General features: G+C 43.5%; 1 protein-coding gene across 1 annotated transcript in view; it reads left to right on the top strand.

Annotated features, from left to right (window-relative positions):
* ERAP1 (endoplasmic reticulum aminopeptidase 1) overlaps nucleotides 1-14,285 on the top strand; it is a 111,381-nt gene extending 97,096 nt beyond the window's left edge. Inside the window, exons 14-20 of the mRNA XM_040342557.1 lie at nucleotides 1,848-2,031; nucleotides 5,584-5,740; nucleotides 5,846-6,030; nucleotides 7,691-7,849; nucleotides 10,804-10,944; nucleotides 11,027-11,108; nucleotides 14,031-14,285. Of these exons, the coding sequence (XP_040198491.1) occupies nucleotides 1,848-2,031; nucleotides 5,584-5,740; nucleotides 5,846-6,030; nucleotides 7,691-7,849; nucleotides 10,804-10,944; nucleotides 11,027-11,108; nucleotides 14,031-14,174 (1,052 nt within the window). The 3' untranslated portion in view covers nucleotides 14,175-14,285. The remainder of the gene's footprint in view (nucleotides 1-1,847; nucleotides 2,032-5,583; nucleotides 5,741-5,845; nucleotides 6,031-7,690; nucleotides 7,850-10,803; nucleotides 10,945-11,026; nucleotides 11,109-14,030) is intronic.
* Nucleotides 14,286-25,168: the final 10,883 nt, after the last annotated feature.

Here is a 25,168-nt window from a genome sequence, read left to right as displayed (position 1 = left end):
CACACAGTGCAGTGCTAACCAATGGGTTACCATGGTATGAAGCAAAGGGGAAAGTACCATACTTAAAAAAAAATACAATACTGGGACTCAAATGTATTCCTGGTAACAGTAGAGTTTTAAGGCAGTGCTTAAGGCCAACCACACAGCTTTGTGTTGCAGTATGAGACCATGCACATGGAAACCTATTACCATGCACTGTGGTGTGCTGCACTGGTGAAAAATAGTGCAGGTGCATAATTATTGGGCTGCCATAAGGCAATACACCTAAAGCTGGCCTTAGACCTCACCCCAAGGTCTGGCTATAAGACCTACCCTCATCATTATTGTAGCTGTTATGCTTGCATGATAAATGGGAAGGCAGTACAGCAATCAGGGAACCCTGTACAGCCTACCTGACAAACCCCCCGCCCCTGTCACAGTGCCCTGCAAGCCCTAAGCGGCTGAGGCATTCCCCACTCCACAGCCGCACATATACAAGAGGCATGTTTTCGTACTGCTGTGGGGCAGGTAACGCCTTGGATACTTATGAATGTCAGTATACAATGACAGCTTCCTGGCAGGATAGCTCAGATTCTGAATGTCTCTGCAGTTTGCATAGTGGGTCCACTCTCAGGCTATGGGGCATGGAGAGAGACATTTTGTGTGCTGCCTTTTACATGTTGAAGAATTGAGTAGGAATATCTAGACACTTCCTAATATTCTGGGAGAAATTAGACTCCATGATAGAGAATGGAATATGCAAATCTGACATGCATTTTCCCAGTCTAGCCCCCCAACAGATTATTTAGCACAAAAATGTCTACCCATACCCAGAATATCATGGTCTTTGTCATGTAAGCAGTCGTTTTGTTTCAAATTGTAAATAAAAACTGAGGGCCATATTCTGAATATAGTTACGACGGAGTATCTCAGGATACTCCGTCGTATCTCTCTTTTTTGGCCCGCGTATCTATGCGAGTGATTCTTAGAATCATTTTCGCATAGATACGCTTAAGATCCGACATGTGTAAGTCACTTACACTGTCGGATCTTAAATGTAATTACCCAGCCGGCCGCTAGGTGGCGTTTACGTTCAGGTCTCATTTGTTTATGCAAATGAGCCTGATACGCCGATTCCCGAATGAATTTGCATCGCGTAACCGTCGCTAACGTCGTTTGCGTAAGCGTAAGGTTACCCCTGCTATATGAGGGGTAACCTTACGCCAGTCCCACGTACGCCATGTTAAGTATGGCGTCGGGTCCGCGTCGTCTTTTCCCGTCGGGTACGTCGTTTCCCTAAGTCGTTCTTGAATACGACTTTACGTCAATGACGCACACGTCGGCGTCATTGACGTTTTACGCCGAGAACTGGAGCATGCGCACTGGGCTATTTTAAGCCCGGCGCATGCGCAGTTCGTTCGAATCGGGGGCGCGCTTAATTTAAATACAAGCCGCCCCCTTGGATTTACGCGGGGATACGCTGGGCCAATTGCACTACGCCGCCCCAAACTACGGAGCAAGTGTTTGGGGAATACAGCACTTGCTCCTGTAGGTTGGGGCAGCGGAGTGTAAATGGCTTACGCGCCGCCCGCCCAAAATCTACAGGAATATGGCCCTCTGTGCCCTTAAGCTGGATTGATTTATGAGAGCCCCCATTTTAAATATTATATACAAATTATAATAATTGATAAATGCTGGGATTATCATCTAACTAGTTGGACAGCATCAGACCAGTGTTCGCATTTAAAATCCAACAATCATATTAGAATTACTTAGTTAGTAAAAGGCATTGTAATGAAAGTAGCTATCATAATTATACAGTGAAATATAAATTCATATTAATGAACTGGATTGCATTTGCTTTATAGATGTGCTGTTTTTGGAAGAAGAGGTGGAGTGGATAAAATTCAATGTAGGAATGAATGGCTACTATATTGTTCATTATGAAGGTGATGGATGGGATGCATTGATAAAACTCTTGCAGCAAAACCATACAGCTGTGAGCAGCAATGACCGTGCCAGCCTAATTAACAATGCCTTCCAGCTTGTCAGGTAAGTGAATCTCGACACTCCTATGCATCCAGTTATAAAATATGATTGCGTTGGTTGAACTTAATTTTGATAACATTTTACAATGTGTGGACAGGTACTAGCTTCTGATTCCTGCTCAGTACCTAACTTATTTGATGGTTGATAGATTTGATGTATATGATGCCTGTGCAGCCACTTTTTCTGTAGTGTGCATATATGGACAAGACAAAGGGCCAAATCCACAAAAACCGGCCGTAACTTAACTTTTGGCATTTAAGTTACACCGCCGCAAAATCTCTACCTAAGTGCCCGATCCACAAAGCACTTACCTAGAAATTTTGAGCGGTGTAACTTAAATCCGTCCGGCGCAAGACGTTCCTAATCTAATGGGGCGAGTCCCATTTAAATTAGGCGTGCTCCCGCGCCAGAGGTACTGCGCATGCTCCCGACGCAATTTTCCCGACGTGCATTGCGCAAAATTACGTTACGCCGAGTTTTGTGAATCGCACCGGGTAAAAAAAGTTGCGTCGGGAAAAAAAAGAGATGCGGCGGGAAAATAAAAAAAAAAAAAAAAAAATTGACAGCGTCGCGGGAAAGAAGGGTCTACTTTTACATGGTGCACTAACTTTACACTTTGTAAAAGCAGCCCTAATTTTGCGACGGCAAACTAATACTTACGGAGAAAAAACGAAGCTTAAAAGCTTTGTGGATCTCCGTAAGTGCTAATTTGCATACCCGACGCTGGATTTCGACGAGAAATGCCCCCAGCGGCGGCTGCGGTACTGCATCCTAAGATCCGACAGTGTAAGTCCCTTACACATGTCGGATCTTCTGCCTATCTATGAGAAACTGATTCTGTGGATCAGTTCCATAGATAGAAACAGGGATACGACGGCGTATCAGTAGACACGCCGGCGTATCCCTTTTGTGGATCAGGCCCAAAGATTAGCCTGCCTCATGGTTAGCTTGAGCTGAAAGACCAGATTTTAATAGGGGCATCTTAAAAAATGCTGAATTTTATTGTTAGAGGGTCCATTTCTGGACTTCAAAGCAAACTATTGCACTGAAAAACTAAAGTGGTTGTAAACCCCAGGCATGAAATATGAACAAAGCATATCCTTCTATAGTGTGTAAGTGTCATTTATGCCTGCTGCTGCTTCGTTCTTCTGCTATTAGAGTGATTTTTGACAAGTTTTCCTGACACCAATAGAAAAAATGTGACAGGGGAGGGATCTCCAGCTGATTTGACAGCCTCAGCTGTGTTCTGTGTGGAGGGGGTGTTACCCTTCCATCCAATCAGCTGTCAGGACTCTCCTTACTGAGCTCTGCAAAGTGTAACTTTAGCTCTCCATCCATTTTTTTTTTTTTTTCTGGCAGTTCAGACAAATTTAATATATTCTGGACTTTGAGTGATTTTAGAGAAGAGAAGACTGCAGATAAGCAGGTACATCTCTGTTTCACCTGATGCCAGTCACTTCACTGGGTATATGTAAGGTTTTGCAACCACTTTAAGAAGCAAAATCAAGCCTAATCTAAAAAGGTATAGCATGTTAAGCAGACCATTATAAATAATAAAGAAGGATCTAGGTAAATGTAATAGCTATACAAGGCTCATTTGTTTTTTGTTGGCTAAAGGGTGGGTGGAGGCATCACCTCAGCAGGGGATTGTATTCTGACAACTTCTGTCAGAATACAGTGATCAGCGACTGCAGCCACTGATTGACAAACCTATTTCAACTTGTTCATTCTCTATGGATGGCCACATACTGAAATCCGGCCCCTGCCACACCGGCAAAATTTCTATTTGCCTATGGCCAACTCTACTGTACTGCGGGAGATGGAGACACTGATTTACAAACATTGGAGAAAATCGGATATGTTGCATTTGACAGCCAATCAAGTCAGATGTAGATAGTGAAATTTTGAAATCTTATCGGCTGCTGTTGAAAATGCTGATATTTTTGAAATTTGGTCCATAGCCTTTACCTGTTTTCCCCAAGCCTTTACAGCTGTTCAACTAGTAAGATTATAGGAATTTGGTCATCCAGTTCATTTGTTCCTTCCTGTAATGGCAGACATCAGCTATGGGGCAACAAGATAAAGACATGTAGATACACGGTAACCGGTCTTTGAAAGGTCGTAATGATTTAGAACTGTAAAAGAGTTCTAGCTGCATGTTAGGAAATATTGTTGATGATATGTTTAAAAAGCTAATGTAGTGATGTCATATACTGTAAACTGTAGGCAACCTTAGAGAGATGGAGATCTACTTGAACAACAATGATGAAGTCAAAGATCACCGGGCACAGTGTCCTGTTAGGGACAGTTCACAACAGAACGTGATGCCGGAAAGGCATGTTCCCTCTGTGTTTCCTGCATAGTGTTCAAAATGCACCGCCTTTGATCTGCTGTGGGTGATGATACATGATCAACACCAAATGTAGATTGCAAATGCAGTGAACATAAAATAAAGTATTACAACAGACTGCAGGGTTTAGGAGTGCATTACAATAAGAATGCAGTGTTTAGGAGTGCATTACACTTACAATGCAGGCATCAGGATTGTGTTGCACTCAGATTGCAGGGATCATGTATCAGGAGTGTGTTACATTCAGATTGCAGGGATCATGGATCAGGAGTGCGTTAAGCTCAGAATGCATGGATCAGGAGGGCGTTGTGCTCAGATTGCAGGGATCATGGATCAGGAGTGCATTACATTCAGATTGCAGGGATCATGGATCAGGTGGGCGTTGTGCTCAGAATGCAGGGATCAGGAGGGCATTGTGCTCAGAATGCAGGGATCAGGAGTGCATTGCGCTCAGAATGCAGGGATCAGGAGTGCATTGCGCTCAGAATGCAGGGATCAGGAGTGCATTGCGTTCAGAATGCAGGGATCAGGAGTCCATTGCGCTCAGAATGCAGGGATCAGGAGTGCATTGCGCTTAGAATGCAGGGATTGGGGGGTGATGTGAAGGGTGGTAGAGGTCATTGCTATGAGAGTGGCCCTGCCCATAGCAGTGCACACTGCCCCCTTCATTTCATATCATCCCACACACACACAGTATTGTCCTCTTTCCCTCCTTCCCTCCCATAGCATCCTACCTGTGCACACAGGAGACCGAGAAGCAGCACAGTTCTGTACGGGGGCGGGAGCAGAAGCTGGCAGAGTGACTTTTAATATTAAAAAGCTAATGATTGGTTGTTTAGGACATAGCAACCAATCACCTGTGGGTTAGCTTGAAAAGTTAACTTGGCCAGCTCCTCCCCCACTCTCCTTCCTGGGCTGTGCTGCCTCTCGCTCTCCACTGTTCACAACGCCAGAGGAGGCTGGAGGTGAGGGAAAGAAGAATCGAAGGCAAGACCTAGGAGACTGAGGGTGGAAACAGGAGGAGTGGCAATACCAGTAGGGGGGGTTCGGCGGTACAGACCTGTTCTCGGTCTTCCAGTCACCTACCCCTGGTCGACAGGTAGCCCATGATCAACGGGTTGCCGACCCCTGCTGTAGATCATTAGTAAACCTGTACTACCACTGAATAAACGCTTTACATCAGTAATGTTTTTCTGCTTACTCAGTATTGGACTTCTACCAATTGACAAAGCTCTTAGTCTGACCACATATCTGAGAAAGGAGGATAAGATCATGCCAGTCTTCCAGGGGATGAATGAGCTGATCCCTATATATAAACTGATGGAAAAGAGAGACATGAAGGAGATTGAAGAGCAAATGAAGGTAACCCCAGAATAACTATAGAAAGACTATACATTCTACAAAATGATGTGTTTGCTGCCAGGTTAGTCTTACTGATGTACATTTGCATTGATTTCCTTCCTGTAGGCTTACATATTAAATCTTTTGCGTGGTCTCATTGACATTCAGTCCTGGACAGATGATGGTACAGTATCAGAGAGGATGCTGCGAAGCTCCTTACTACTCTTCGCATGTTTCCGCAAATATCAGCCATGTGTAGAGAAGGCCAAGGACTATTTCACTAAATGGCGGGAGTCCAATGGCACCATGAGGTCTGTCATATGTACAAATACATTTTTCTATTACTTTTCTAGTATAATATTCATTCACATTAGTTGGTTCTTTTCTAATTTGTAAGGACAATAGATAAACATTATACTACTAAGAGGAGAATGATTGACGTACATTGGGTTAAGCTGCGGTGGCAATGCAGCTATTTAGTTCAGTATTTGAATATATCCCGTTAAAGCCATATGAAGCCTTGACTTTGCTATATGGGAAGGCCTCATACACACAGGAAGTTTGGCCCATCAAATCCTAGCATTTGTGGGCACCCAGGAGACATAGGCACCATGTGCAGTGCTGCTGCCAGCGGCCTGTCAAAATCTATGGCAGGCTGAAATATGCAGCAGCTGGACACTTGACTTCAGGGCTGTATGCACATTCGGGGGAATATGTCCCTGAATGTATGTGGTTCTAAATGCGAGCTATGCTCAGTACTCTGAGCCTCCCTGTGCCTCCTGCATCCCAAAGAGCTGGAATTTGGGGCTGATGGGCCAAATTGCCAGTGTATGTAGCCTAATAAGTACAGTCCTTTGCCTCTTCTATCCTCCATTGTTAGTAGTGGGTTTAGCACGGCACAAAATGAGACTAGAGAAAAAATAACCAATTTGAGCGGTGTGAGTGAAGTAAAAGCATCTCTCCAACTTGAACCAAATTCTTAGTCTCTTTGGCATTCAAGGATGCTTCACTTACCAAACATGTTGTGACTTGTAAGGGTAATATAATAAAGCATTTGAGGAATGGCGTTTTTAAAGTGGTTCATAACCTTTTTCCTGTTCACACTCCTTTTAAAGTAAAATAATTCTATTCTCGAAGGTATCTCTGAGGGCAAGATTTGGTGGAGTGATAGAAATCTCATTATAGACACTGACAAGCACTGAAAATACCAACATTGTCTCATCTCTGTAGGTGCCCTGTAAACACTAGCTACAGTACATTCTGACAGGATGCCCCTTCTTGGCACACGATTGCCTGACACTGCAGGTAGCAAGGAAGCAGCTGCCTTGCTTCATAGCACCTGTCTAAGGCTCCTAGCACTTGCTTGAGGCAAACACTGGCACAAGAAATTAAGAGGGAGGTGTAGTTGCCACCTCATCATTCTTGCTGATGCTGGCCTTGGACAAGTGTCGGGAGCCAGAGACAGGTACTCACCATCAAAGCATCCATCTCCTTACCAGCTGTGGTGACGGGCAGCTGTGTGCCAAGGGAGAGGGCTCCCTGTCCGACATTGCAGTGTTACAGGGCACCCAGGAAGATGGGACAATGACTGAACTCACAACATGAAGCAGGTTTTTCAAAAAAGCTCATTTTGGATTGTGAATAATAACTATTGTTTGTATTGCTATTACAATGCTAATCTGGATTTCTGGAGATGTAAAATCGGGTCTTCATTCGGTACCAATTCAGGCTCCAATACTTGCAAGTCTGATGGTGTCCTAGTGAGCACAGGGAAATGGCCTTTTACCTTTTAATAAAATGTCACCGGTAGTATTCATGCACACATTATTTATTTTAAATATGTAATTTATGAGCCACATCCTTTAATGTAACTACTAATTTAATATTAATCATTTGATGAAAAGAGACCTGACCCTTTTTAGTGTTTTTATTTTTTATTTGCATTTTGTACTATGATGTTACTTTTCTTAGCCTGCCACGTGATGTTGTTACGGCTGTCTATGCCATCGGAGCCCAGACACCTGAGGGATGGGACTTCTTGTTTGACAAATATCAAACCTCTCCAACTGGCGAAATGCATCTGATTGAATATGCCTTGACTCTTACTCAGGATAAGGACAAGCTACAATGGTAATGACTTACAGAACTTATATACAGTACAATGCAGTCACACACTAATGCAGTGGTTCTCAACCTACTAGTGCCCTGACCCCTTGATAAAATTTCCCAAGTTGTGGGGACCCCTGACAGTAGAATTATTTTTGTAGTGTGGGTTGTCACTAATTTTCGCCCCTAACCCATGGACATTTAGCGCTCCCTGAGTCCCTTCCACTCATACAGTATTAAAACCCCTTATGGTATATTTTGGGATGTACCACCCTCTTTAGTTCTCCTTTATTTCCCTTTTATCTCTCTCTATCCTAATTTCTTTTTTTTTTCACCATCCCTCTCTCTAGCCATCTTTCTTGTTCTTTCTATTCTTTCCCCCTTTTTTTTTTCCTCCCCTTCTTTTCCTCTCCCTTCCACATATTCTCTATTTTCATTCCTTCTCTTATTCCTTGGTGGGAGGGGGGGGGGGGATGGTATGAGTGGCAGTGCTGGCAGGAAGTTGGGATGGGGGGGGGGGGGAGTTCTGATCAGCAAACTTAGGTGCTTATTTAATGGCAATTCTAATCAGAGGTAGTGTTACTCACTGTGGCCCGGATTCAGAAAGCAGTTACGACAGCGTATCTCCAGATACGCCGTCGTAACTCTGAGTGCGGGCCGTCGCATCTCGGCGTCTGATTCATAGAATCAGATACGCCTCAATGTTGCCTAGATACGAGCAGCGTAAGTCTCCTACGCTGTCGTATCTTATCTTAGTGTGCAATATTTACGCTGACCGCTAGGGGCGCTTCCCTAGACTTCCGCGTTGAATATGCAAATTAGGTAGATATGCCGATTCAGAAACGTACGTCCGCCCCTCCTATTTTTTTCGTCGTTTACGTTAGGCTTTTTCAGGCGTAAAGTTACCCCTGCTATATGAGGGGTATCCTATGTTAAGTATGGCCGTCGTTCCCGTGGCGAAGTTGTTTGTGTAAGTCGTTCGCGAATAGGGCTTTGCGTAAGTTACGTTCACGTCAAAACCAATGAGGCTTTGCGGAGTAATTTCGAGCATGCGCACTGGGATTTTTTAACGAACGGCGCATACGTCAAATACGCGGGGTCACGATTCATTTTAATAAAACACGCCCACATCATACCCATTTGAATTAGGCGGGCTTACGCCGGACGAGATACGTTACGCCGCCGTAACTAAGGGCGCAAGTCCTTTCTGAATACGGAACTTGCGCCCAAAATTACGGCGGCGTAACGTATCGGAGATATGTTATGCCCGCAGAAAGATAGAGAAATCTATCTGAATCTGGGCCTGTGTCTCCGGCTTCATAGTGTCTCCGGCTTCATAGTGTCTCCGACTTTGTGGTGTCTCGCAGCAGTGACACCTATGGCAAAATCAGGAGATGGGGTCTTCTCCAGCCCCTCCCACTTTACATTCCTCACCAGTCAGCTGACCTTTAGTCTCTGCTCCCACCAATGCCATGAACTGAATGGGTGGCTGCGAAGAGGCTGAGTAGACCGCGGGCTCCAGGAACAGCCCAGCTGGGCAGCCACGAAAAAGCGGTGCAGGATTCGGTGACCCCCTGGCAAATCGCCATTCGACCCCCAGGTTGAGAACCGCTGCACTAGTGGAATCTAGAAGACTAAAACTTTATACGGGTCTGCACAAGGGAGCTTGGCTCTTCCTGCTGATCCTATCTGATTATCAGGGAGGCCATCTATCACATTATAGATCTAGCTAGAAGACTGTGAAGGCAGGGGGCCAGAGCCCAGCTTAACATTTTCTGAAAAATTCAAAACTTGCCTATATTTGTAGCAGCCTATAATTCAGGATTAGTTGATCATTATGCCATTAGCTTTTTGCTGATAAACTCGGATTATGCATTTTTCCCATTATTCATTCGGTTTGAATTTGCTTGGTTATGTAAATATGCAGGCCAGGGATTGTCAGTACTGCCCATCCTGCAGGAAGAAAAAAATATACACATTGCTGCTGTCTGTAGAGAGCCCTGTGTTGTTTGCAAAACAAATACAAAGAAATTCCCAGCTCAACTTACCGACCAGCCTGCAGCCAACCAAAATTATCCTGTCTAATAATGTGTGTTAAAAACAGGGATTTAATTTGCACACATTTATAAATACATGTGTAAGCTGCAGAGCCCTGTCACGGCATCCCAGTATTTTCTGAAGTCCTAACTCAAAATTTTAAAGAGCCTCCACAGTGGAAGCACATGCATTATAATTGATAGGCAGAGGGCAGGTGAGCCTGAAGGTAACCCACCCCTCCTTAAAGGCACAGGGGCACACTGGACACCCAGCATATTGCACCATGGCAGCAAATAACTGGCTGGTTTACCTACACAGGACTCTCTTCTGTCATTTGCTCAGCCAATCAGTGGGCTCTGGCCACAAATCATCGGGACTCGCTGATTGGCTTGTGCTGTAGTGAATGACAGTACAGCTGGGGTATTCACCGCATACTAGCTCATTATAAAATACTTACCTTAGAACAAAGCACCAGCATTGCCTTCCCGGTCACCGCTGAGGGAGCCGAAATGTTCCCTCGCTGTTTCTTTCGGGTTCTCGGCTCCGGCGCTGTGAGCGTCCGGAGCCGCAATGCACGCGGGAGTCCTCTTCCCGGCAAGGAGCTCTGAATTTTCAGCAGCATTCACCGGACCTTCAGAGCACGTACGCCGCTGACGTCAACGGCTGCATGCAAGGTGAGGAGATATCAATTTTACCTATAATACGCAAAAATGTGAAGTTGTGGTATACAACCACTTTAAGGGGAAATCAAAATGTAAAAGTTGTCACCAGTACAAGGGGTAATGGGTATTCTTCTAATAGGGAAACATGTTATGGGAACAACGATCTAAGATGGAAACTTTGGGAAGATTTCCTCCCATTTCTTGTGGTGACACAAGAAAATAACCAGTGGTGATAACTCTTTCCTACTCTGTCCAAAACGTGTTGTAAATGTTTTGCAGGTTAATGGATGAAAGTTTGAAAGGAGACCTTGTAAAAACTCAAGAACTGCCTCATATGGTTGTCATGGTGAGCAGGAACCAAATGGGTCATATGCTGGCCTGGCAGTTTCTAAAGAAGAATTGGGATGAGCTCACTCAGAAGTAAGACTCTTGTAGTAGAGTTTAATACATATTAACTGAGCATTTCTACCATGTTTACATAATCATTTCCGTCTGATTCTAGGTTTGAACTTGGATCGCGCACTATTGGTAATATGGTCGTTGGGATTACACGTCTTTTTTCCACAAGAGAATGGCTGGAAGAGGTTCTAGTATATTTTCATTGTTACTACCTTGCTTTCATATTATTCAAAATTACAGTGCAAAAATGTGAAATTCACAATTTGTTTGTGACCCTAAGGCCCCTGATGCAATGCAGGACGTGCACAATATCGCACGTGTTCTAGTAGCGTATGAAAGCATATATGGCACCCTAACACACCAGTCAAAGCATGTGTGCTAAACTGCACCACAACACATAGTAACATAGTGTGCTGTAGTGTGATGCAATTTAAACAAAAAAAAAGGCCTGCATGAAGGGCAACCCATTGAAATGCATGGGCTGCCCTAAATACACAAAGATACGCATGCACCGTTGTACCTGTATAGGTGTGAATGAAGCCTCATGTGGCTTTTGATCTTTCCCTGGTTAATTCACAATTACTAGCTTTGCTTTATTTCCCGCCAGCCTGAGCTTCACAAACTTAAAGAGGAATCTCTCATATTTGCCGTTCTGAAGCTTCTCGCCAACCACTTTGCATATTATTTTATATATACTGTGATTCTGTACTTACCAAATATGCTGCAGAAATCTCCCTCTACTGAGTCTGGCTGCATCCATTTTAACTGTGGGCAGCTGAAGCTGCTTCCTGTTCACTTCCTGGATTTACACAGACACACCGAGGCACACCTCCAGCTCTGCAGCTCTCATTGGTCCTCATATGACTCCCCCCCCCTTTCCTTGCAAACTCTCACCAGAGAGAGAGAGAGCTGTGCATGATGTCATAAGCCTAGGCTTTTTACCAGACAAGAAACAGGAAGTGGGCTGTATAAGATATTTACTGGCAGAAAAAAATGTTTTACTATCCAAAGTTAAAACAACAAGGGCAGAAGATTTAATAGATGGAAAGTTGAAAAAAATGACTGAAGGTCCGCTTTAAGTACATCTACTTTAGATGTTATCTTTTTACTTATTATTTATTATTCTATAAAGAATTTCAAGGTTCTCATAGTATCCAACGGGGAATGCTCACACTTGTCCTAGTAATCTAAGGACCCAGTGGCCCAGCAAATGCAGAGTGGACACGGACCTGTCATCCGCCCGCTTTGCTCATTGTGGCCTAAGACTGGTTACCAATTTGCTTAAGTGGCTCTCGCTCTTCAAAAGGTTGGACATGCCTGGTGTAAGCGGTCGGGAAGTAATCCTGTCACTGGCAAGTTTTCCCAAGCATTAGGATCACTCATGAGACATCGGCCTAACAGTCTACACCGCTGCTGTCTGTCAGCACTCTTTATGGCCACATTAAAGCGGTGGCTCCCCCTTAAAAACAACATTTTTTTATTCCACTGCCCCGCCACATTCCATCACGATTAATGCTCTTATTATTTTTTTCCTGCTGTACATACCTTAGTACAGCATATTCACCCGTGCATCCGAGTTGCGAGTCCCGCGGGAGTGGGCGTTCCTCACATGCTGTTGATTGACGTTTTGCCCAAAAACGAGCTCCCCCCTGTCGCGTAAGCCGCGTCACGGTTGGCGAAAGGAGCCGAACGGCGAGTCGGCGCTATACTGCGCATGCGCATCGCGGTTCGGCTCCTTTCGCCAATCGTGACACGGCTTGCGCGACGGGGGGAGAGCTCGTTTTTGGGCAAAACGTCAATCAACAGCATGTGAGGAACGCCCACTCCCGCGGGACTCGCAACCCGGATGCACGGGTGAATATGCTGTACTAAGGTATGTACAGCAGGAAAAAAATAATAAGAGCCTTAATCGTGATGGAATGTGGGGGGTCAGTGGAATAAAAAAAAGTTGTTTTTAAGGGGGAACCACCGCTTTAGCTTTAAAAGGGACTTTTCTGAAATATGCAGGTAAAGGGGTGTGAACAGCTCTAAGGCTGCTTTCACACTGAGGCGCTTTGCAGGCGCTATTGCGCTAAAAATAGCACCTGCAATGCGCCCTGAAAGAGCGTCTCCTTTCTATCCAGTGTGAAAGCCTGAGGGCTTCCACACTGGAGCGTTGCGCTGGCGGGATGCTAAAAAAAAGTCCTGCCAGGTGCATCTTTGAGGCACGTTAGGAGCGGTAAAAATGGCGCTCCTATAGCACCCCTGTCCATTGAAATCAATGGGGTAGCACCTCCAAAACGCCGCAAAGCTGTGTTTTTGCGGGCAGGTTTAACCCCTTTTTGGCCGCTAGCGGGGGTTAAAATCCCCTGCTAGCGCCTGCAAATCGCGGCAAACACAACGGTAAAACACTGCTATAAATAGCGGCGCTTTACCGCCAGCACACCAAGAGCCTCAGTGTGAAAGTACCCTATGGTGAAGTTGCTGATACAGGTGCAGACTAGCTATACTGTCACCCCCCCCCCTGAAGTTTCTGTTGCCCTGGGGCAGATATGGCTGTGATAGGCAGAGTTTATTCTACCTCCAAGGGTGCGAAGAAGTGCCTAAAAGGCTTATTCCAGTACAGCTAGCCATACACTGTTTGAATTTTGTCTGGTTCCTGATGAACTGGACAAAATTCGCTCAGTGGGTGGCCCTGTTGGCCCCCTCTTGCCCGACCTACTTTAATAGAAATATTGTCGGCTGGACAGTGGCTGCATCCAGTCAGACGTAGCTGCTCTTCAGGTACTCGGATAGAATACAATAACCCAGCAGGGAAGATTTGTGCATCTCTGCTCTTGGCATGGATTAAGAAATATGGATCTGTCTAATAGTGTATGGCCAGCTTAAAGGAAAGCTTCCTTTTCTTGTCGGACTTGCATCCGATTTCTTTCAGATTTAATAGCTGACCTCCATAAACTGCTCACTATATAATAAAACTGTACAATGAAATAGAACTTGTCATTTGCACAGCTTTGTATTCCTAATGTCACTTCATACACCCTTTTCTGGCTCGCCAGATTTTTGTGAATTCTTTTCTGAGCCGCACTTTGATCTTATACTTCTTGCATGTTGTTTTTCTTTGTCAGGTGACCGAATTTTTTGATTTGTTGAAAGAAAATGGCTCCCAACTGCGGTGTGTTCAACAAGCCAAAGAGACGATTGGGGAGAACATTAGTTGGATGGACAAAAACTTCGATCTTGTTAGAACTTGGCTGGAGAAGAATAATTAATGAAGGAATTAATTTAATAAAGTCTCATTTGTGGTGATTTCAAAGTAATGAGAAAAAAATTGACTATGTACAATAAAGAGCAATCGTTAGAATTGCTGAGTTTCAGTATAATGACGTTTTTTTTTTTCTCTGATCAAAGGAAGCTGGGTCATTTTTGATCCTTTTTTGTGACAGACTTAAAGCGGAGGTTCACCCAAAAAACAAGTATATAACATTACATTCAGTATACCTCAAACATGTACAGCAGGGATATGCAATAAGCGGACCTCCAGCTGTTGCAGAACTACAAGTCCCATGAGGCATAACAAGACTCTGACATCCACAAGCATGACACCCAGAGGCAGAGGCATGATGGGAATTGTAGTTTTGCAACAGCTGGTGGTCCGCTATTTGCATATCCCTGATGTACAGTATGCCGTTTCTTTTTTGGGGGGGGTGTACATACTGTATCATCGGTGGATAAGGCGCGTCACGACTTTCCGAAAGTAGCCGAACCGCGAGTGGGCTCTATACGGCGCCTGCGCACCGACTAGGAGCCGTGTAGAGCTGACTGCGCAGTCGCGGTATAGAGCCGACTCGCAGTTCAGCTACTTCCGGAAAGTCGTGACGCGCCTTATCCGCCAGGGTTTTTTTTTTCTCAGGCATGTCAATCATATGGGCGAAGTCCCAAATGACATTGCGGCACTGCACAGGAACACCCACTCCCGCGGGAGCGAGTACCCAGAAGCCGGGAGGAAAATACCGATAATACCGTATGTATACCCCCCAAAAAAATAAACGTCATACTGTACATGTTTGAGGTATACTGAATGTAATGTTATATACCTTGTTTTTTGGGTGAACCTCCACTTTAATACATTACCGAGGCCATACGATCATAGAGCGACTTTTTTTGACTAAATTGTCGATTGAAATATTTGATTGTTTGTATGCGACTCAGCCCTGTGCCTTTGTGACAACCGACTGTCCCTCAATGAGCACTTTTTTGCTTTACTCTTCCACCAACTCAATGCCTTTTTTTTGTTTTGTAACTGTCAAATGATTACCCATTGGTTTTTATAGGAAATCTTTTACTGAAAGAATGCAATAGGGAAGGCTGAGGATGGGGCGAATTGAAACGCATATTGTATTCTGATAACTGAATGCGGTTACATGCAATTATAGTTTTCAGTTTAAAAATCCCTTTATTTTGCAAGTCTTTATGTAAAATTGACAGTAGCAAGGCCTAGATCGCACTATAAGGGCAACTCGGACAGGCTGGTGCTACTTCAGTAGAAAGAATCGCTAGAATGTTACTTCCATTATCGCTAGTGGAAGGTGCATCTTCGTTGACTGACTTGCTGCTGAAATACAATCACTAGTGAAAGCCGCGAGGATCGAAATATATATAGTGTTTAGGCATCACATGATAATGTGATTTGATTAAAGCGGAGTTCCACACAAATGTGGAACTTCCGCTGTATAATACAGGTATTTGCACCCACTTCCGGGCATATATAGCCGCAGAATTTGCGGGTATCTACTCCACTTTACGCCCCCCTCCTGCTGTCTTCTGGGAGACACACAGGTCCCAGAAGACAGGAGGGACCATTCAGATTGTGCAGCACGACTCGCGCAGTAGGGAACCAGGAAGTGAAGCCGCAAGGCTTCACTTCCTGATTCCCTTACTGAAGATGGCGGCGGCAGCATCCGAGGGACGGGCCGGCCTCGGGTGCCGACATCGCGGGCGCCCTGGACAGGTAGGGTCCTTATTTTAAAAGTCAGCAGCTGCAGTATTTGTGGCTGCTGACTTTTAAAAAAAATAATTTGGCGGACCTCCGCTTTAAGCATTAGCTGCCCAGTCTGATATGAGACTATAGATCAAAAAATAAAAACGGGCTAAAGAGAGATGATTAATTGCACCCCTGGCCATAATTTCTTCTATGCCCTGTTACAAAAATTGTTTTTTGAAATACTGTACCGTATATACTCGAGTATAAGCCGAGTTTTTCAGCACATTTTTTTGTGTGCTGAAAATGCCCCCCTCGGCTTATACTCGAGTCACCTTTTTGCGCCTGATCTCCCGGACTTTGGGGACCTGGTACCGGCTGGCTGTAGGTCCCCTGGACCCGAAACTTGGCACACATGTAGCCCCATTTTTTCTCTACAAGTAGGAGACCTACAGCTGGGGAGCACCAATTTTTCAAAGCCGGGCAACCCTTCCATAGACTCCCATGTTAAACGTCAGTCTAGTCATGGGCACAGTGAGGCATGCAGATGGACACCCTAGGCTTATACTTGAGTCAATACGTTTTCCCAGTTTTTTGTGGTAAAATTAGGTGCCTCGACTCATATTCGGGTTGGCTTATTCTCGAGTATATATGGTGTATATATAATTCTTAAAGAGCATGACAAATGTCGGTAGAAACGGGTACATATATTTGGGGTGCTGCATGCAGAGTAGCACTGAGACTGGGGTGTCCATACAGGTACTCTGTCCTCAGCTGAGCTCCCTCCCCACCCCTGCAGCTGTCATACAACCCAACAACCAAGAGGTTTTGTGGCTGGCTGGGTGTAGCCTGATGGGGAAGATGAAGAACTAGTTATCAGATCCGCTCCCCTTGTCATTGGCAGCAGGCAGATTCCATAGCTAATAAACAACATAATATTGGCATAATACACCCACTTCCTACTGTCAGTCAGAAAGAGCAGAGGTCATGGTAAATTAGTTACTATTAGACTCCATACACACTATTAGATTTTCTGCAGATTTTTGCCTTCAGATTTACCAAAAACCATGTAGTGCAAGGGCCTGCCTGATTGCATAAAAATTGAAACTCTTAAGCCTCGTACACACGATCGGATATCTGATAGAATCAAATCCGATGGATTTTTTTCGTCGGATAAGCGATGAAGCCGACTTACATTAGTCTTGCCTACACACCATCAGTCAAAAATCCGACCATGCCAAAATACGGTGACGTAAAACACTACGACGTGCTGAGAAAAATGAAGTTTAATGCTTCCGAGCATGCGTCGACTTGATTCTGAGCATGCGTGGATTTTTGACCGATAGACTTCCACACAGACGATCGTTTTTTTTCTATAGGTATTTTATCCATAGGAAAAATTTAAAACATGTTCTATTTTTTTCACCGATGAAAAACAAACCAATGGGGCCCACACATGATCGGTTTGTCCGATGAAAACGGTCCATCGGTCTGTTTTCATCAGACAAACCGATCGTGTGTACAGGGCATTAAGGTTTGACCTCCATATTATATGGTTTTGGTAAGTCTGAAGACAAAAATCGCAGAAAATCTAATAGTGTGTGTGGAGTCTTGGCGTCACTGATGGCTGCAAAGCCGATAGCATTTTTGACAATCAGGAACAGGTGAGGATGGGATATTGGTGGCAGACATGCTGCTCTGCCTCATGGCATACAGAGACGGGCATTCTGCCTTTCTCTGTACGCCAACTTAGAGTTGACCTTAATTACCTCCAGTTTCATTATCTACAAAATGGAGGTCATTCTTTTTTGAATTTTGATGCAGCCAAAGTAAAAGTGGGGTTATTAGGAACCCCCTGAATCTGCTGCACAAGTCAGGCTATCAAAACTGACGGCAGGGATTTTTTAAATCCGGTACAAGACTTTATTTTTAGGGGTTAAACTGCCCATAAAAGTGCTTTAATGAATTCCCCCAGTATTGTTTGTGATAGTAGGCCTTTAAGAGACTACAGAGGTTAACTGCATAAACATTAAGATGAATTTTATTTGGACCCCTTTCTTCGCTCGCCTCTTTTTACTACAATGATTGCATGCATTGTAAAATGCACTTGTCACTAGAAGACCCATTGGCACTTCCATTTTTGGTGGAGCTATAGATAAAAAAAAAAAACAGCGAGTGACAGAACTCTCCTACAGGTACTAAAAACTCTAGTATCTTGGGTCCTTTTTGTAGTAAACTATTTTTTTTTCTCCCAAAGAATGGTATTGAAAATTTTAGAAACATTGCTTTGATAAAGCAAATGGTTAATGTCTCTAAAGAATTTTTCAATACGATGTTAAAGTGGAACGCCAGCTAAACTAAGGTTTGTCATGTTAACCATTTAAACTCTGGACCATTTGGCTGGCCAAAGACCAGGCCATTTTTTTTCGATTCGGCACTGCGTCGCTTTAACTGACAATTGCGCGGTCGTGCGACGTGGTTCCCAAACAAAATTTACGTACTTTTTTTTCCACAAATAGAGCTTTCTTTTGGTGGTATTTGATCACCTCTGCGGTTTTTATTTTTTGCGCTATAAACAAAAATAGAGCGAAAATTTTGAAAAAAAAAAACAATATTTTTTTACTTTTTGCTATAATAAATATCCCCCAAAAATATCTAAAAAAACTGTTTTCCTCAGTTTAGGCCGATATGTATTCTTCTACATATTTTTGGTAAAAAAAAAAATGCAATAAGCGTTTGATTGTTTTTTGCGCAAAAGTTATAGCGTCTACAAAATAAGGGATGGTTTTTATGGCATTTTTATTAATATTTTTTTTTTTTTAACTAGTAATGGTGGCGATCAGCGATTTTTATCGTGACTTTTGACACCATTTTGGGACCATTGTAATTTTTACAGCGACCAGTGCTATAAAAATGCACCGATTTCTGTAAAAAATTACACTGGCAGTGAAGTGGTTAACCTGTAGGGGCGCTGAAGGGGTTAAGTGTGTCCTAGGGAGGGATTCTAACTGTTAGGGGGCGTGGCTACGAGTGACACATCACTGATCGCTGTTCCCGATGACAGGGAACAGACGATCAGTGACATGTCACTAGGAAGAACGGCGAGATGTTGTGTTTACACCGGCTTCTCCCCATTCTTTAGCTCCGTGACACGATCGGGGGACACCGGCGGACATAGAGTCTGGGGGTCCCGCGGGCACAAGACGGCAAATTAAAGGGGACGTACCTGTACGCCAATTTGCTCAGCCGTGCCATTCTGTCGACGTATATGCGTGTGTGCGCTGGTCCTTAAACGATTAAAGAGATTTCCTTTCCCCTTCCTTCTAAACATGACAGTTACACCATCGAGAACCCTTCTCCCCTCTAACAAAAACGGCAAAAAAAAAAATTGGTTCCACTTTAGCCCAGGTTCACATTGATGCGATTTGGCATGTAAAATTGGCAGCAATGGCAGTGTCCGTATCAGTGCAGCGCCGCGCCGATTTCCAAAGGTTGTTCCTGTACTACGTTTGCAGATTTTGGTGTGCGATTTCCATTGACGTCGGTGCAGAATTCGCCCCCCAAGTCGGGACTGACATGTGGTAATGAAATCGGGCGAGTTCCGCTGAACTCGCCCGATTTCTTTCCCGCAGTCAGTATGAACCCAAGCTTAATGACATTTGTTAGGCTGTGATGCCATTCATGATATGTGTATTAGGCTTCATGCAATAATGTAGTGGCAGCTGATATTTTTTTTTATTTATCATCAGGTTAGGAAAAAAAATTTTTTTAGGAACTTTGTGATTTGTGCTTTTGTACATCATAGCCCTTTGGCTGGCATTTTATACTACTCAAATTTTGCTCCAAATCTAAGGCTAACTTTACATGTATATATCTCTCTTTTTAAGCCTGGGTGCTGAATAAGAGAAACTTTAATAGACTAAGGCCCCGTACACACCATAGAATCCATCCGCAGATAAATCCCAGCAAATGGGTTTCAGCGGATAGATCCTATGGTGTGTACACGCCAGCGGATCTTTTTCCGCGGATATATCTCCCCTGGGATGGATTCCAGCAGATCGGATATTTGCTGACATGCAGAACATATCCATCTGCTGGAGTCCATCCCAACAGATGGATCCGCTGGTCTGTACTGACTCACCGGATCCATCCGTCCGAAGGGATCCCCCGCATGCGTCGTAATGATTCGACGCATGCGTGGAATTCCTTATATGACAGCGTCGCCGCGTCATAATCGCGGCGACGGCGCGACACGTCATCGCCAGAGGATTTCGGCGCGGATTTCAATGCGATGGTGAGTACACTCCATCGCAGAGAAATCTGCTGAAATCCTCGAGAGGATTTATCCGTGGAAACGGTCCGCTGGACCGTATCCGCGGATAAATCCTCCCGTGTGTATGGGGCCTAAGGTGTCCGTTTATAAAGCAGTGAAATCTATTCACTGCTTCGTTCTCCGACATTCACAGTGGAGATTTTTCTCCTCTGTGTGCCAGTTTATGAAGCGGAGAAAATCACTTCACCCTTGGAGGAGTAAAGTGATCTCCCAAACGCTTCAAACAGTGGAGAACGGCCCATGATACTGGAATCTCGTGAGACTTTACGAGATTACAGTACCAGAAATTCACAGAAAAACCGAGATGTCAGTTTATTGAGCAGTGATAAATTATCACCGCTCAGTATACTGACAGACGGCGTGGGTAATGTAATTGAAATAAACGAGTCCCCCTTCATTGTATATACATGTAAATACACACACTATATATATATATATATATACACACACACACACACACACAAAGGTACACATTATATGTATGTATACACATAAATATTACAGGGGGACATGGTTACAGTGTTGGGGGGTCAGAACGAGGTAGAAGGAAGTTAAAAATCTTCCTCCTTCCTCCTCAGAATCCCCGGGATTCCCTCTTCACTCCCCTCTTCACCACCTCTGAGCTGGTGAATCGGGGAGTGTGAATTCTGAGGCCCCATACACACGACCGAGTTTCTCGGCAGAATTCAGCCAGAAACTCGGTCGGAGCTGGATTCTGCCGAGAAACTCGGTCGTGTGTACACTTTTCAGCGAGGAAGCCGACGAGGAACTTGTCGGGCCGAAAAGAGAACATGTTCTCTATTTCCTCGTTGTTCTATGAGGAAAGTCGGCCCGCCAAGATCTCGGCGGCTTCCACAATGAACTCGACGTGTTTGGCACGTCGAGTTCCTCGGACGTGTGTACGGGGCCTGACACAGATCACCAGTGAAGCTCTCAGATCACAGCTTCATAAACTGCCCGTTACTGTGTCAGTCTATGAGACTTCACTGTGTGAAGAGATAATTGGCGGGAGAACAAATTCAAACACTTCTCCCCCCGATTATCTCTGTTTCATAAACTGTTTATGGGCTGTGATCCTTGGGATCTTCACTGCTTCATAAACGGACACCTAATGCAGTATATTTCTTTAAATGTCTGGCAATGATATCTATCCTGTAATTGGTGGCTATATGTAGTAATAAGAGGCCCAGGTCAATGGCTTGAAGATGGCAGCAAGAACACTGTAGCCTTCCGTCACTGAATTAAAGAAAAAATAATGTAAAAACAGTTTCCAAAAAAGAATAGAATGTGTTTTAAAGGAGTATAAATGTGTATTTTTTCTATTTTATGAAACATGTTTTCTTGCACTAAAATGTCAGCACACTGGACTTGTATATAAAAGCAGGATTACAAGAAAACAAAATGGGCTGGTTCTATAAACCAGTACAAAGAACATTCATGTTCAGGGTACAACCAGGAGTTATATGCAGTGAGAGATGGATTCTAAATTGGCTGCAAAAAGTTACTATGCATATTTTACTCGGAATTACAGAAAAGTGACTTCTAGAAAGTCCAAAGGCTTTGCTCTTAAGGTGTTAGTGTAGTTTAGTGAATAATGCATGAAGACTACACCCCCCCCCCCCCCATCCAATAAGTCTGGAAATGTATAGATCATAGATGCAGCAGAAATGTGGTTTACAAGCTTATCTAGAGAATATAGTATAGTGACAATTTCCCTTTGCCACAAGGAAGCACAAACAGGTACATTGTCCCTTTTATTTGTAGCACAGCATTTGGTTGCATTGAGCAATGTTCCACTTTTTATTTTATCTACAGTTCATGTAATCAGACACAGAATAACCGTTTCCAGTGTGCTGAAATAATGGAATGAATGTAGAGAAAGGGAAGGCTAAAACCAGTTTTGGTACTCATATATTAGTGATCATTTTTTCTTATACTACAACATTATCAGCTGCCTTGTGATTGGCTGGCCAACAATTATCATCCTTTCCTCCAGTTTTTACATATCACTGTACTATGTTTTAGAATACCTGTATTTATTTAATTTCCCTTATTGTGTTTTTTTTTTATGCAGCTTACAAATAAAGTGCTTTAATTAAAATTTGAAGTGTTTCTGGTCATTGACATGTGGAAATTACTTTATACACATTTGTATAATTAATATCTATTGAAGTTTGGTTCTGAGTATTGTATTTTTAGGGAATGTTTACTATTGAGGTTTTATATCCAATGCGTCACCAGCTAGGTCTTATACTTTAAATCATGTTTTTTATTTAAATATTTTGATCTGTTCATATAGTTCACTTCCCCTTATAGGGAACACCCGAATTGCCGGGACGTCATGTTCGGCACGAGGAGTTTAGACACCATTAGTTCTGGCTCCGCTGTCACAGGCGAAGAACGTAGAAGGTTTTAATTTTCCTTCTATATCTACAGCGAGGCTTGGCCATAAATGAACGCTTTGCAAACTCATATGTGATAATGAGGCTTGGCTGGGTATCTATTCCCTTTGTTACAAGCGAGGCTTGGAGCTGCCTCTGCTTCATTCACAGTGAGGCTTGGTTACACGTTATTGATCCGCAAGCCTGTATGTGACCACAAGGTTTGGCCGGTTATGTTTTGATATATATTGCGGTGACGGGAAGTGTTCCTAATGCCCCAGAAGAAGTCAAATTGTGACGAAACCGGTTGGGCAAGGATACACAGAAGACCAGTTACTGCATTTTTTCTTTTTCTTTTTACTGATTGCTGCAGCTTTTTATTCTCATGCACCATTTGTGACAATGTGTCTAAGTGCATTTTTTCAATAAATACCAAAAGAGGGTTTTACACTATTGGAGACCCTTATTTTTTTTTTGGGGGTATCGCTGTTTGTCCTGAACTTATTGCGGGAGGACCGGCTTGTGTTATATGTACTAGCAGATTTGGATATACTAACAAATTGAAGCCAGCTGATACTTTATATGCAGATTAAGAAAACAGTTTTTTTCTTTTGGGATAAAGGTTTTACATAAATACAAATTATCATTGTAAACACCCCTACCAGTGTTGGATAGTTTGTCTCATCCCTGTGACTGATACATCTGCAAGATAGCTTGTTCTTTTGAAAAACAGTCTTACTGGCCAGACCACCAGATGAAAATAGAAAAAAGCCTGAAAAAGAAAACTAGCATGGCCATCACATCTTAGAATTGGTAAGCTGCAATATAATAAATGTTTGCATTTGGGTTTAATACCACTTTAAGAAATAATGCAACTTTACACTAAAATATGAGGGAGGGCAGCATAGTGGCTTTGTCGTTAGCACACCTGTCCCAGTCAGAACACTATTTGCATGGAGTGTGCATGTTCTCCCCATGCTTGTGTGGGTTTCCTCTGGATACTACAGCTTCCACCCACACTCCAAAGTCATGCTGGTAATGGTCTCTTTTCCATATTGGGCCTAGTATGTGTATACAAGATAAAGACCATTTTTGTTGTCTGTTCCTGGTTCCATCTTCTCAATATCTTTTTATAAGGTAGATCCGCAGAACTGGACACAGTGGGGGTTATTTACGGAAGGCAAATCCACTTTGCACTACATTTTTGTTATTTTTTTTTTTGCTTAAATGTACAAAAGAATTAACCACCACTGCATTCTTTTAACTTTTATTTCCAATAGTGTTCCACAGTTATAAGTTCAAAGCAAAACAGCCCTCATATCACTTAGATTGTATAGAGATCCCTCAAAACATGTCCTAGCTGATGTACAGCACAGAAAAAATGTAACTCTTTGCATAGCAGTCAATGTGATACATCCAATGTGTATGGTTTTATTTTATAGGTATCAGTGCAATCATCTTTTGTAAAAATAGGACTATTCAATATATGCAAAACTATAAAGGCCTGCCAACGCCAGGCTAGCCAAAATATATTTCATAAACAAAGAACAGGGTACTGGTGAATAGAAAAGGCACAGTTTTTGTAAACACAGATCATCAATTTAAAGCTGAACAAAAAACACATTTGCACTGTAAAAAAGTGAACACTAATGAAGTGTGGGCAATGTGTGATCGCTGCTGCGTTATGCAATACTGCTTAATTCCCCTGTACAGTACAGTCAACGTCCAGCACTGAAATGTAGTTCTAGCTGGAGTATACAGATCACTCATTCTCCAGATCATCCATTCTTTTCAATGAATGCAAGATACTCTGTGACTGAAGGAGGGGAGATGGTAACATTCATCAATACCGCCTCAAATCAGAGAATGCATTAGATTCATTGAAAAGAATGAAAGACATTTTCAGAATGGATGAGCTGCAGAGTGACGCATTGTGATCTGTGTACTCGGGGCAGAACTGCACTGAGGCCCTGTACACACGTCCGAGAAACTCGACGGGCAAAACACATCGTTTTGCTCGTCGAGTTCCTTGTGAAGCCGCCGAGGGTCTCGGCGAGCCAACTTTTCCCATTGACTAACGAGGAAATAGAGAACATGCTCTCTTTTTGGCCCGACGAGTTCCTCGTCAGTTTCCTCGGCGAAAAGTGTACACACGACCGATTTTCTCGGCAGACTACGTCTCCCATAGAGTTTCTGGCTGAATTCTGCTGAGAAAACCGGTCGTGTGTATGGGGCCTGACTGTTCTGCATGGGAGAATGAAAGAGTATTACATAATGCAGCAGTGCTTCAATAGTGTTCATTTATTTTTACAGTGCAAATGAGAAAAAATAGTTTTGGGCCGAAATGCAGCTTTAAAAGAAAGTGGGATGTGACGTAACCCACACCAACCAACTGGAAGCAATCATAAGTACGTGTTTCCTAAACGGCTGCTGGTTGTTGCCGATTACCTTACATCATTGCTCTTTGCATTGATATATAGTAAACCCAAAATGATTTATTGTTCGGCTAATTCTCTATTTCAGTAACACACAACCCTCACCACCAAAACATTAATGTGACCAAGCATTTGC

The sequence above is a fragment of the Rana temporaria genome, chromosome 1 (assembly GCF_905171775.1).
Source record: "Rana temporaria chromosome 1, aRanTem1.1, whole genome shotgun sequence".
In the NCBI taxonomy this organism is placed as follows: Eukaryota; Metazoa; Chordata; class Amphibia; order Anura; family Ranidae; genus Rana; species Rana temporaria.
Note: the sequence above shows the minus strand (reverse complement) of the source record. Positions and strands in the feature narration are given on the sequence as shown.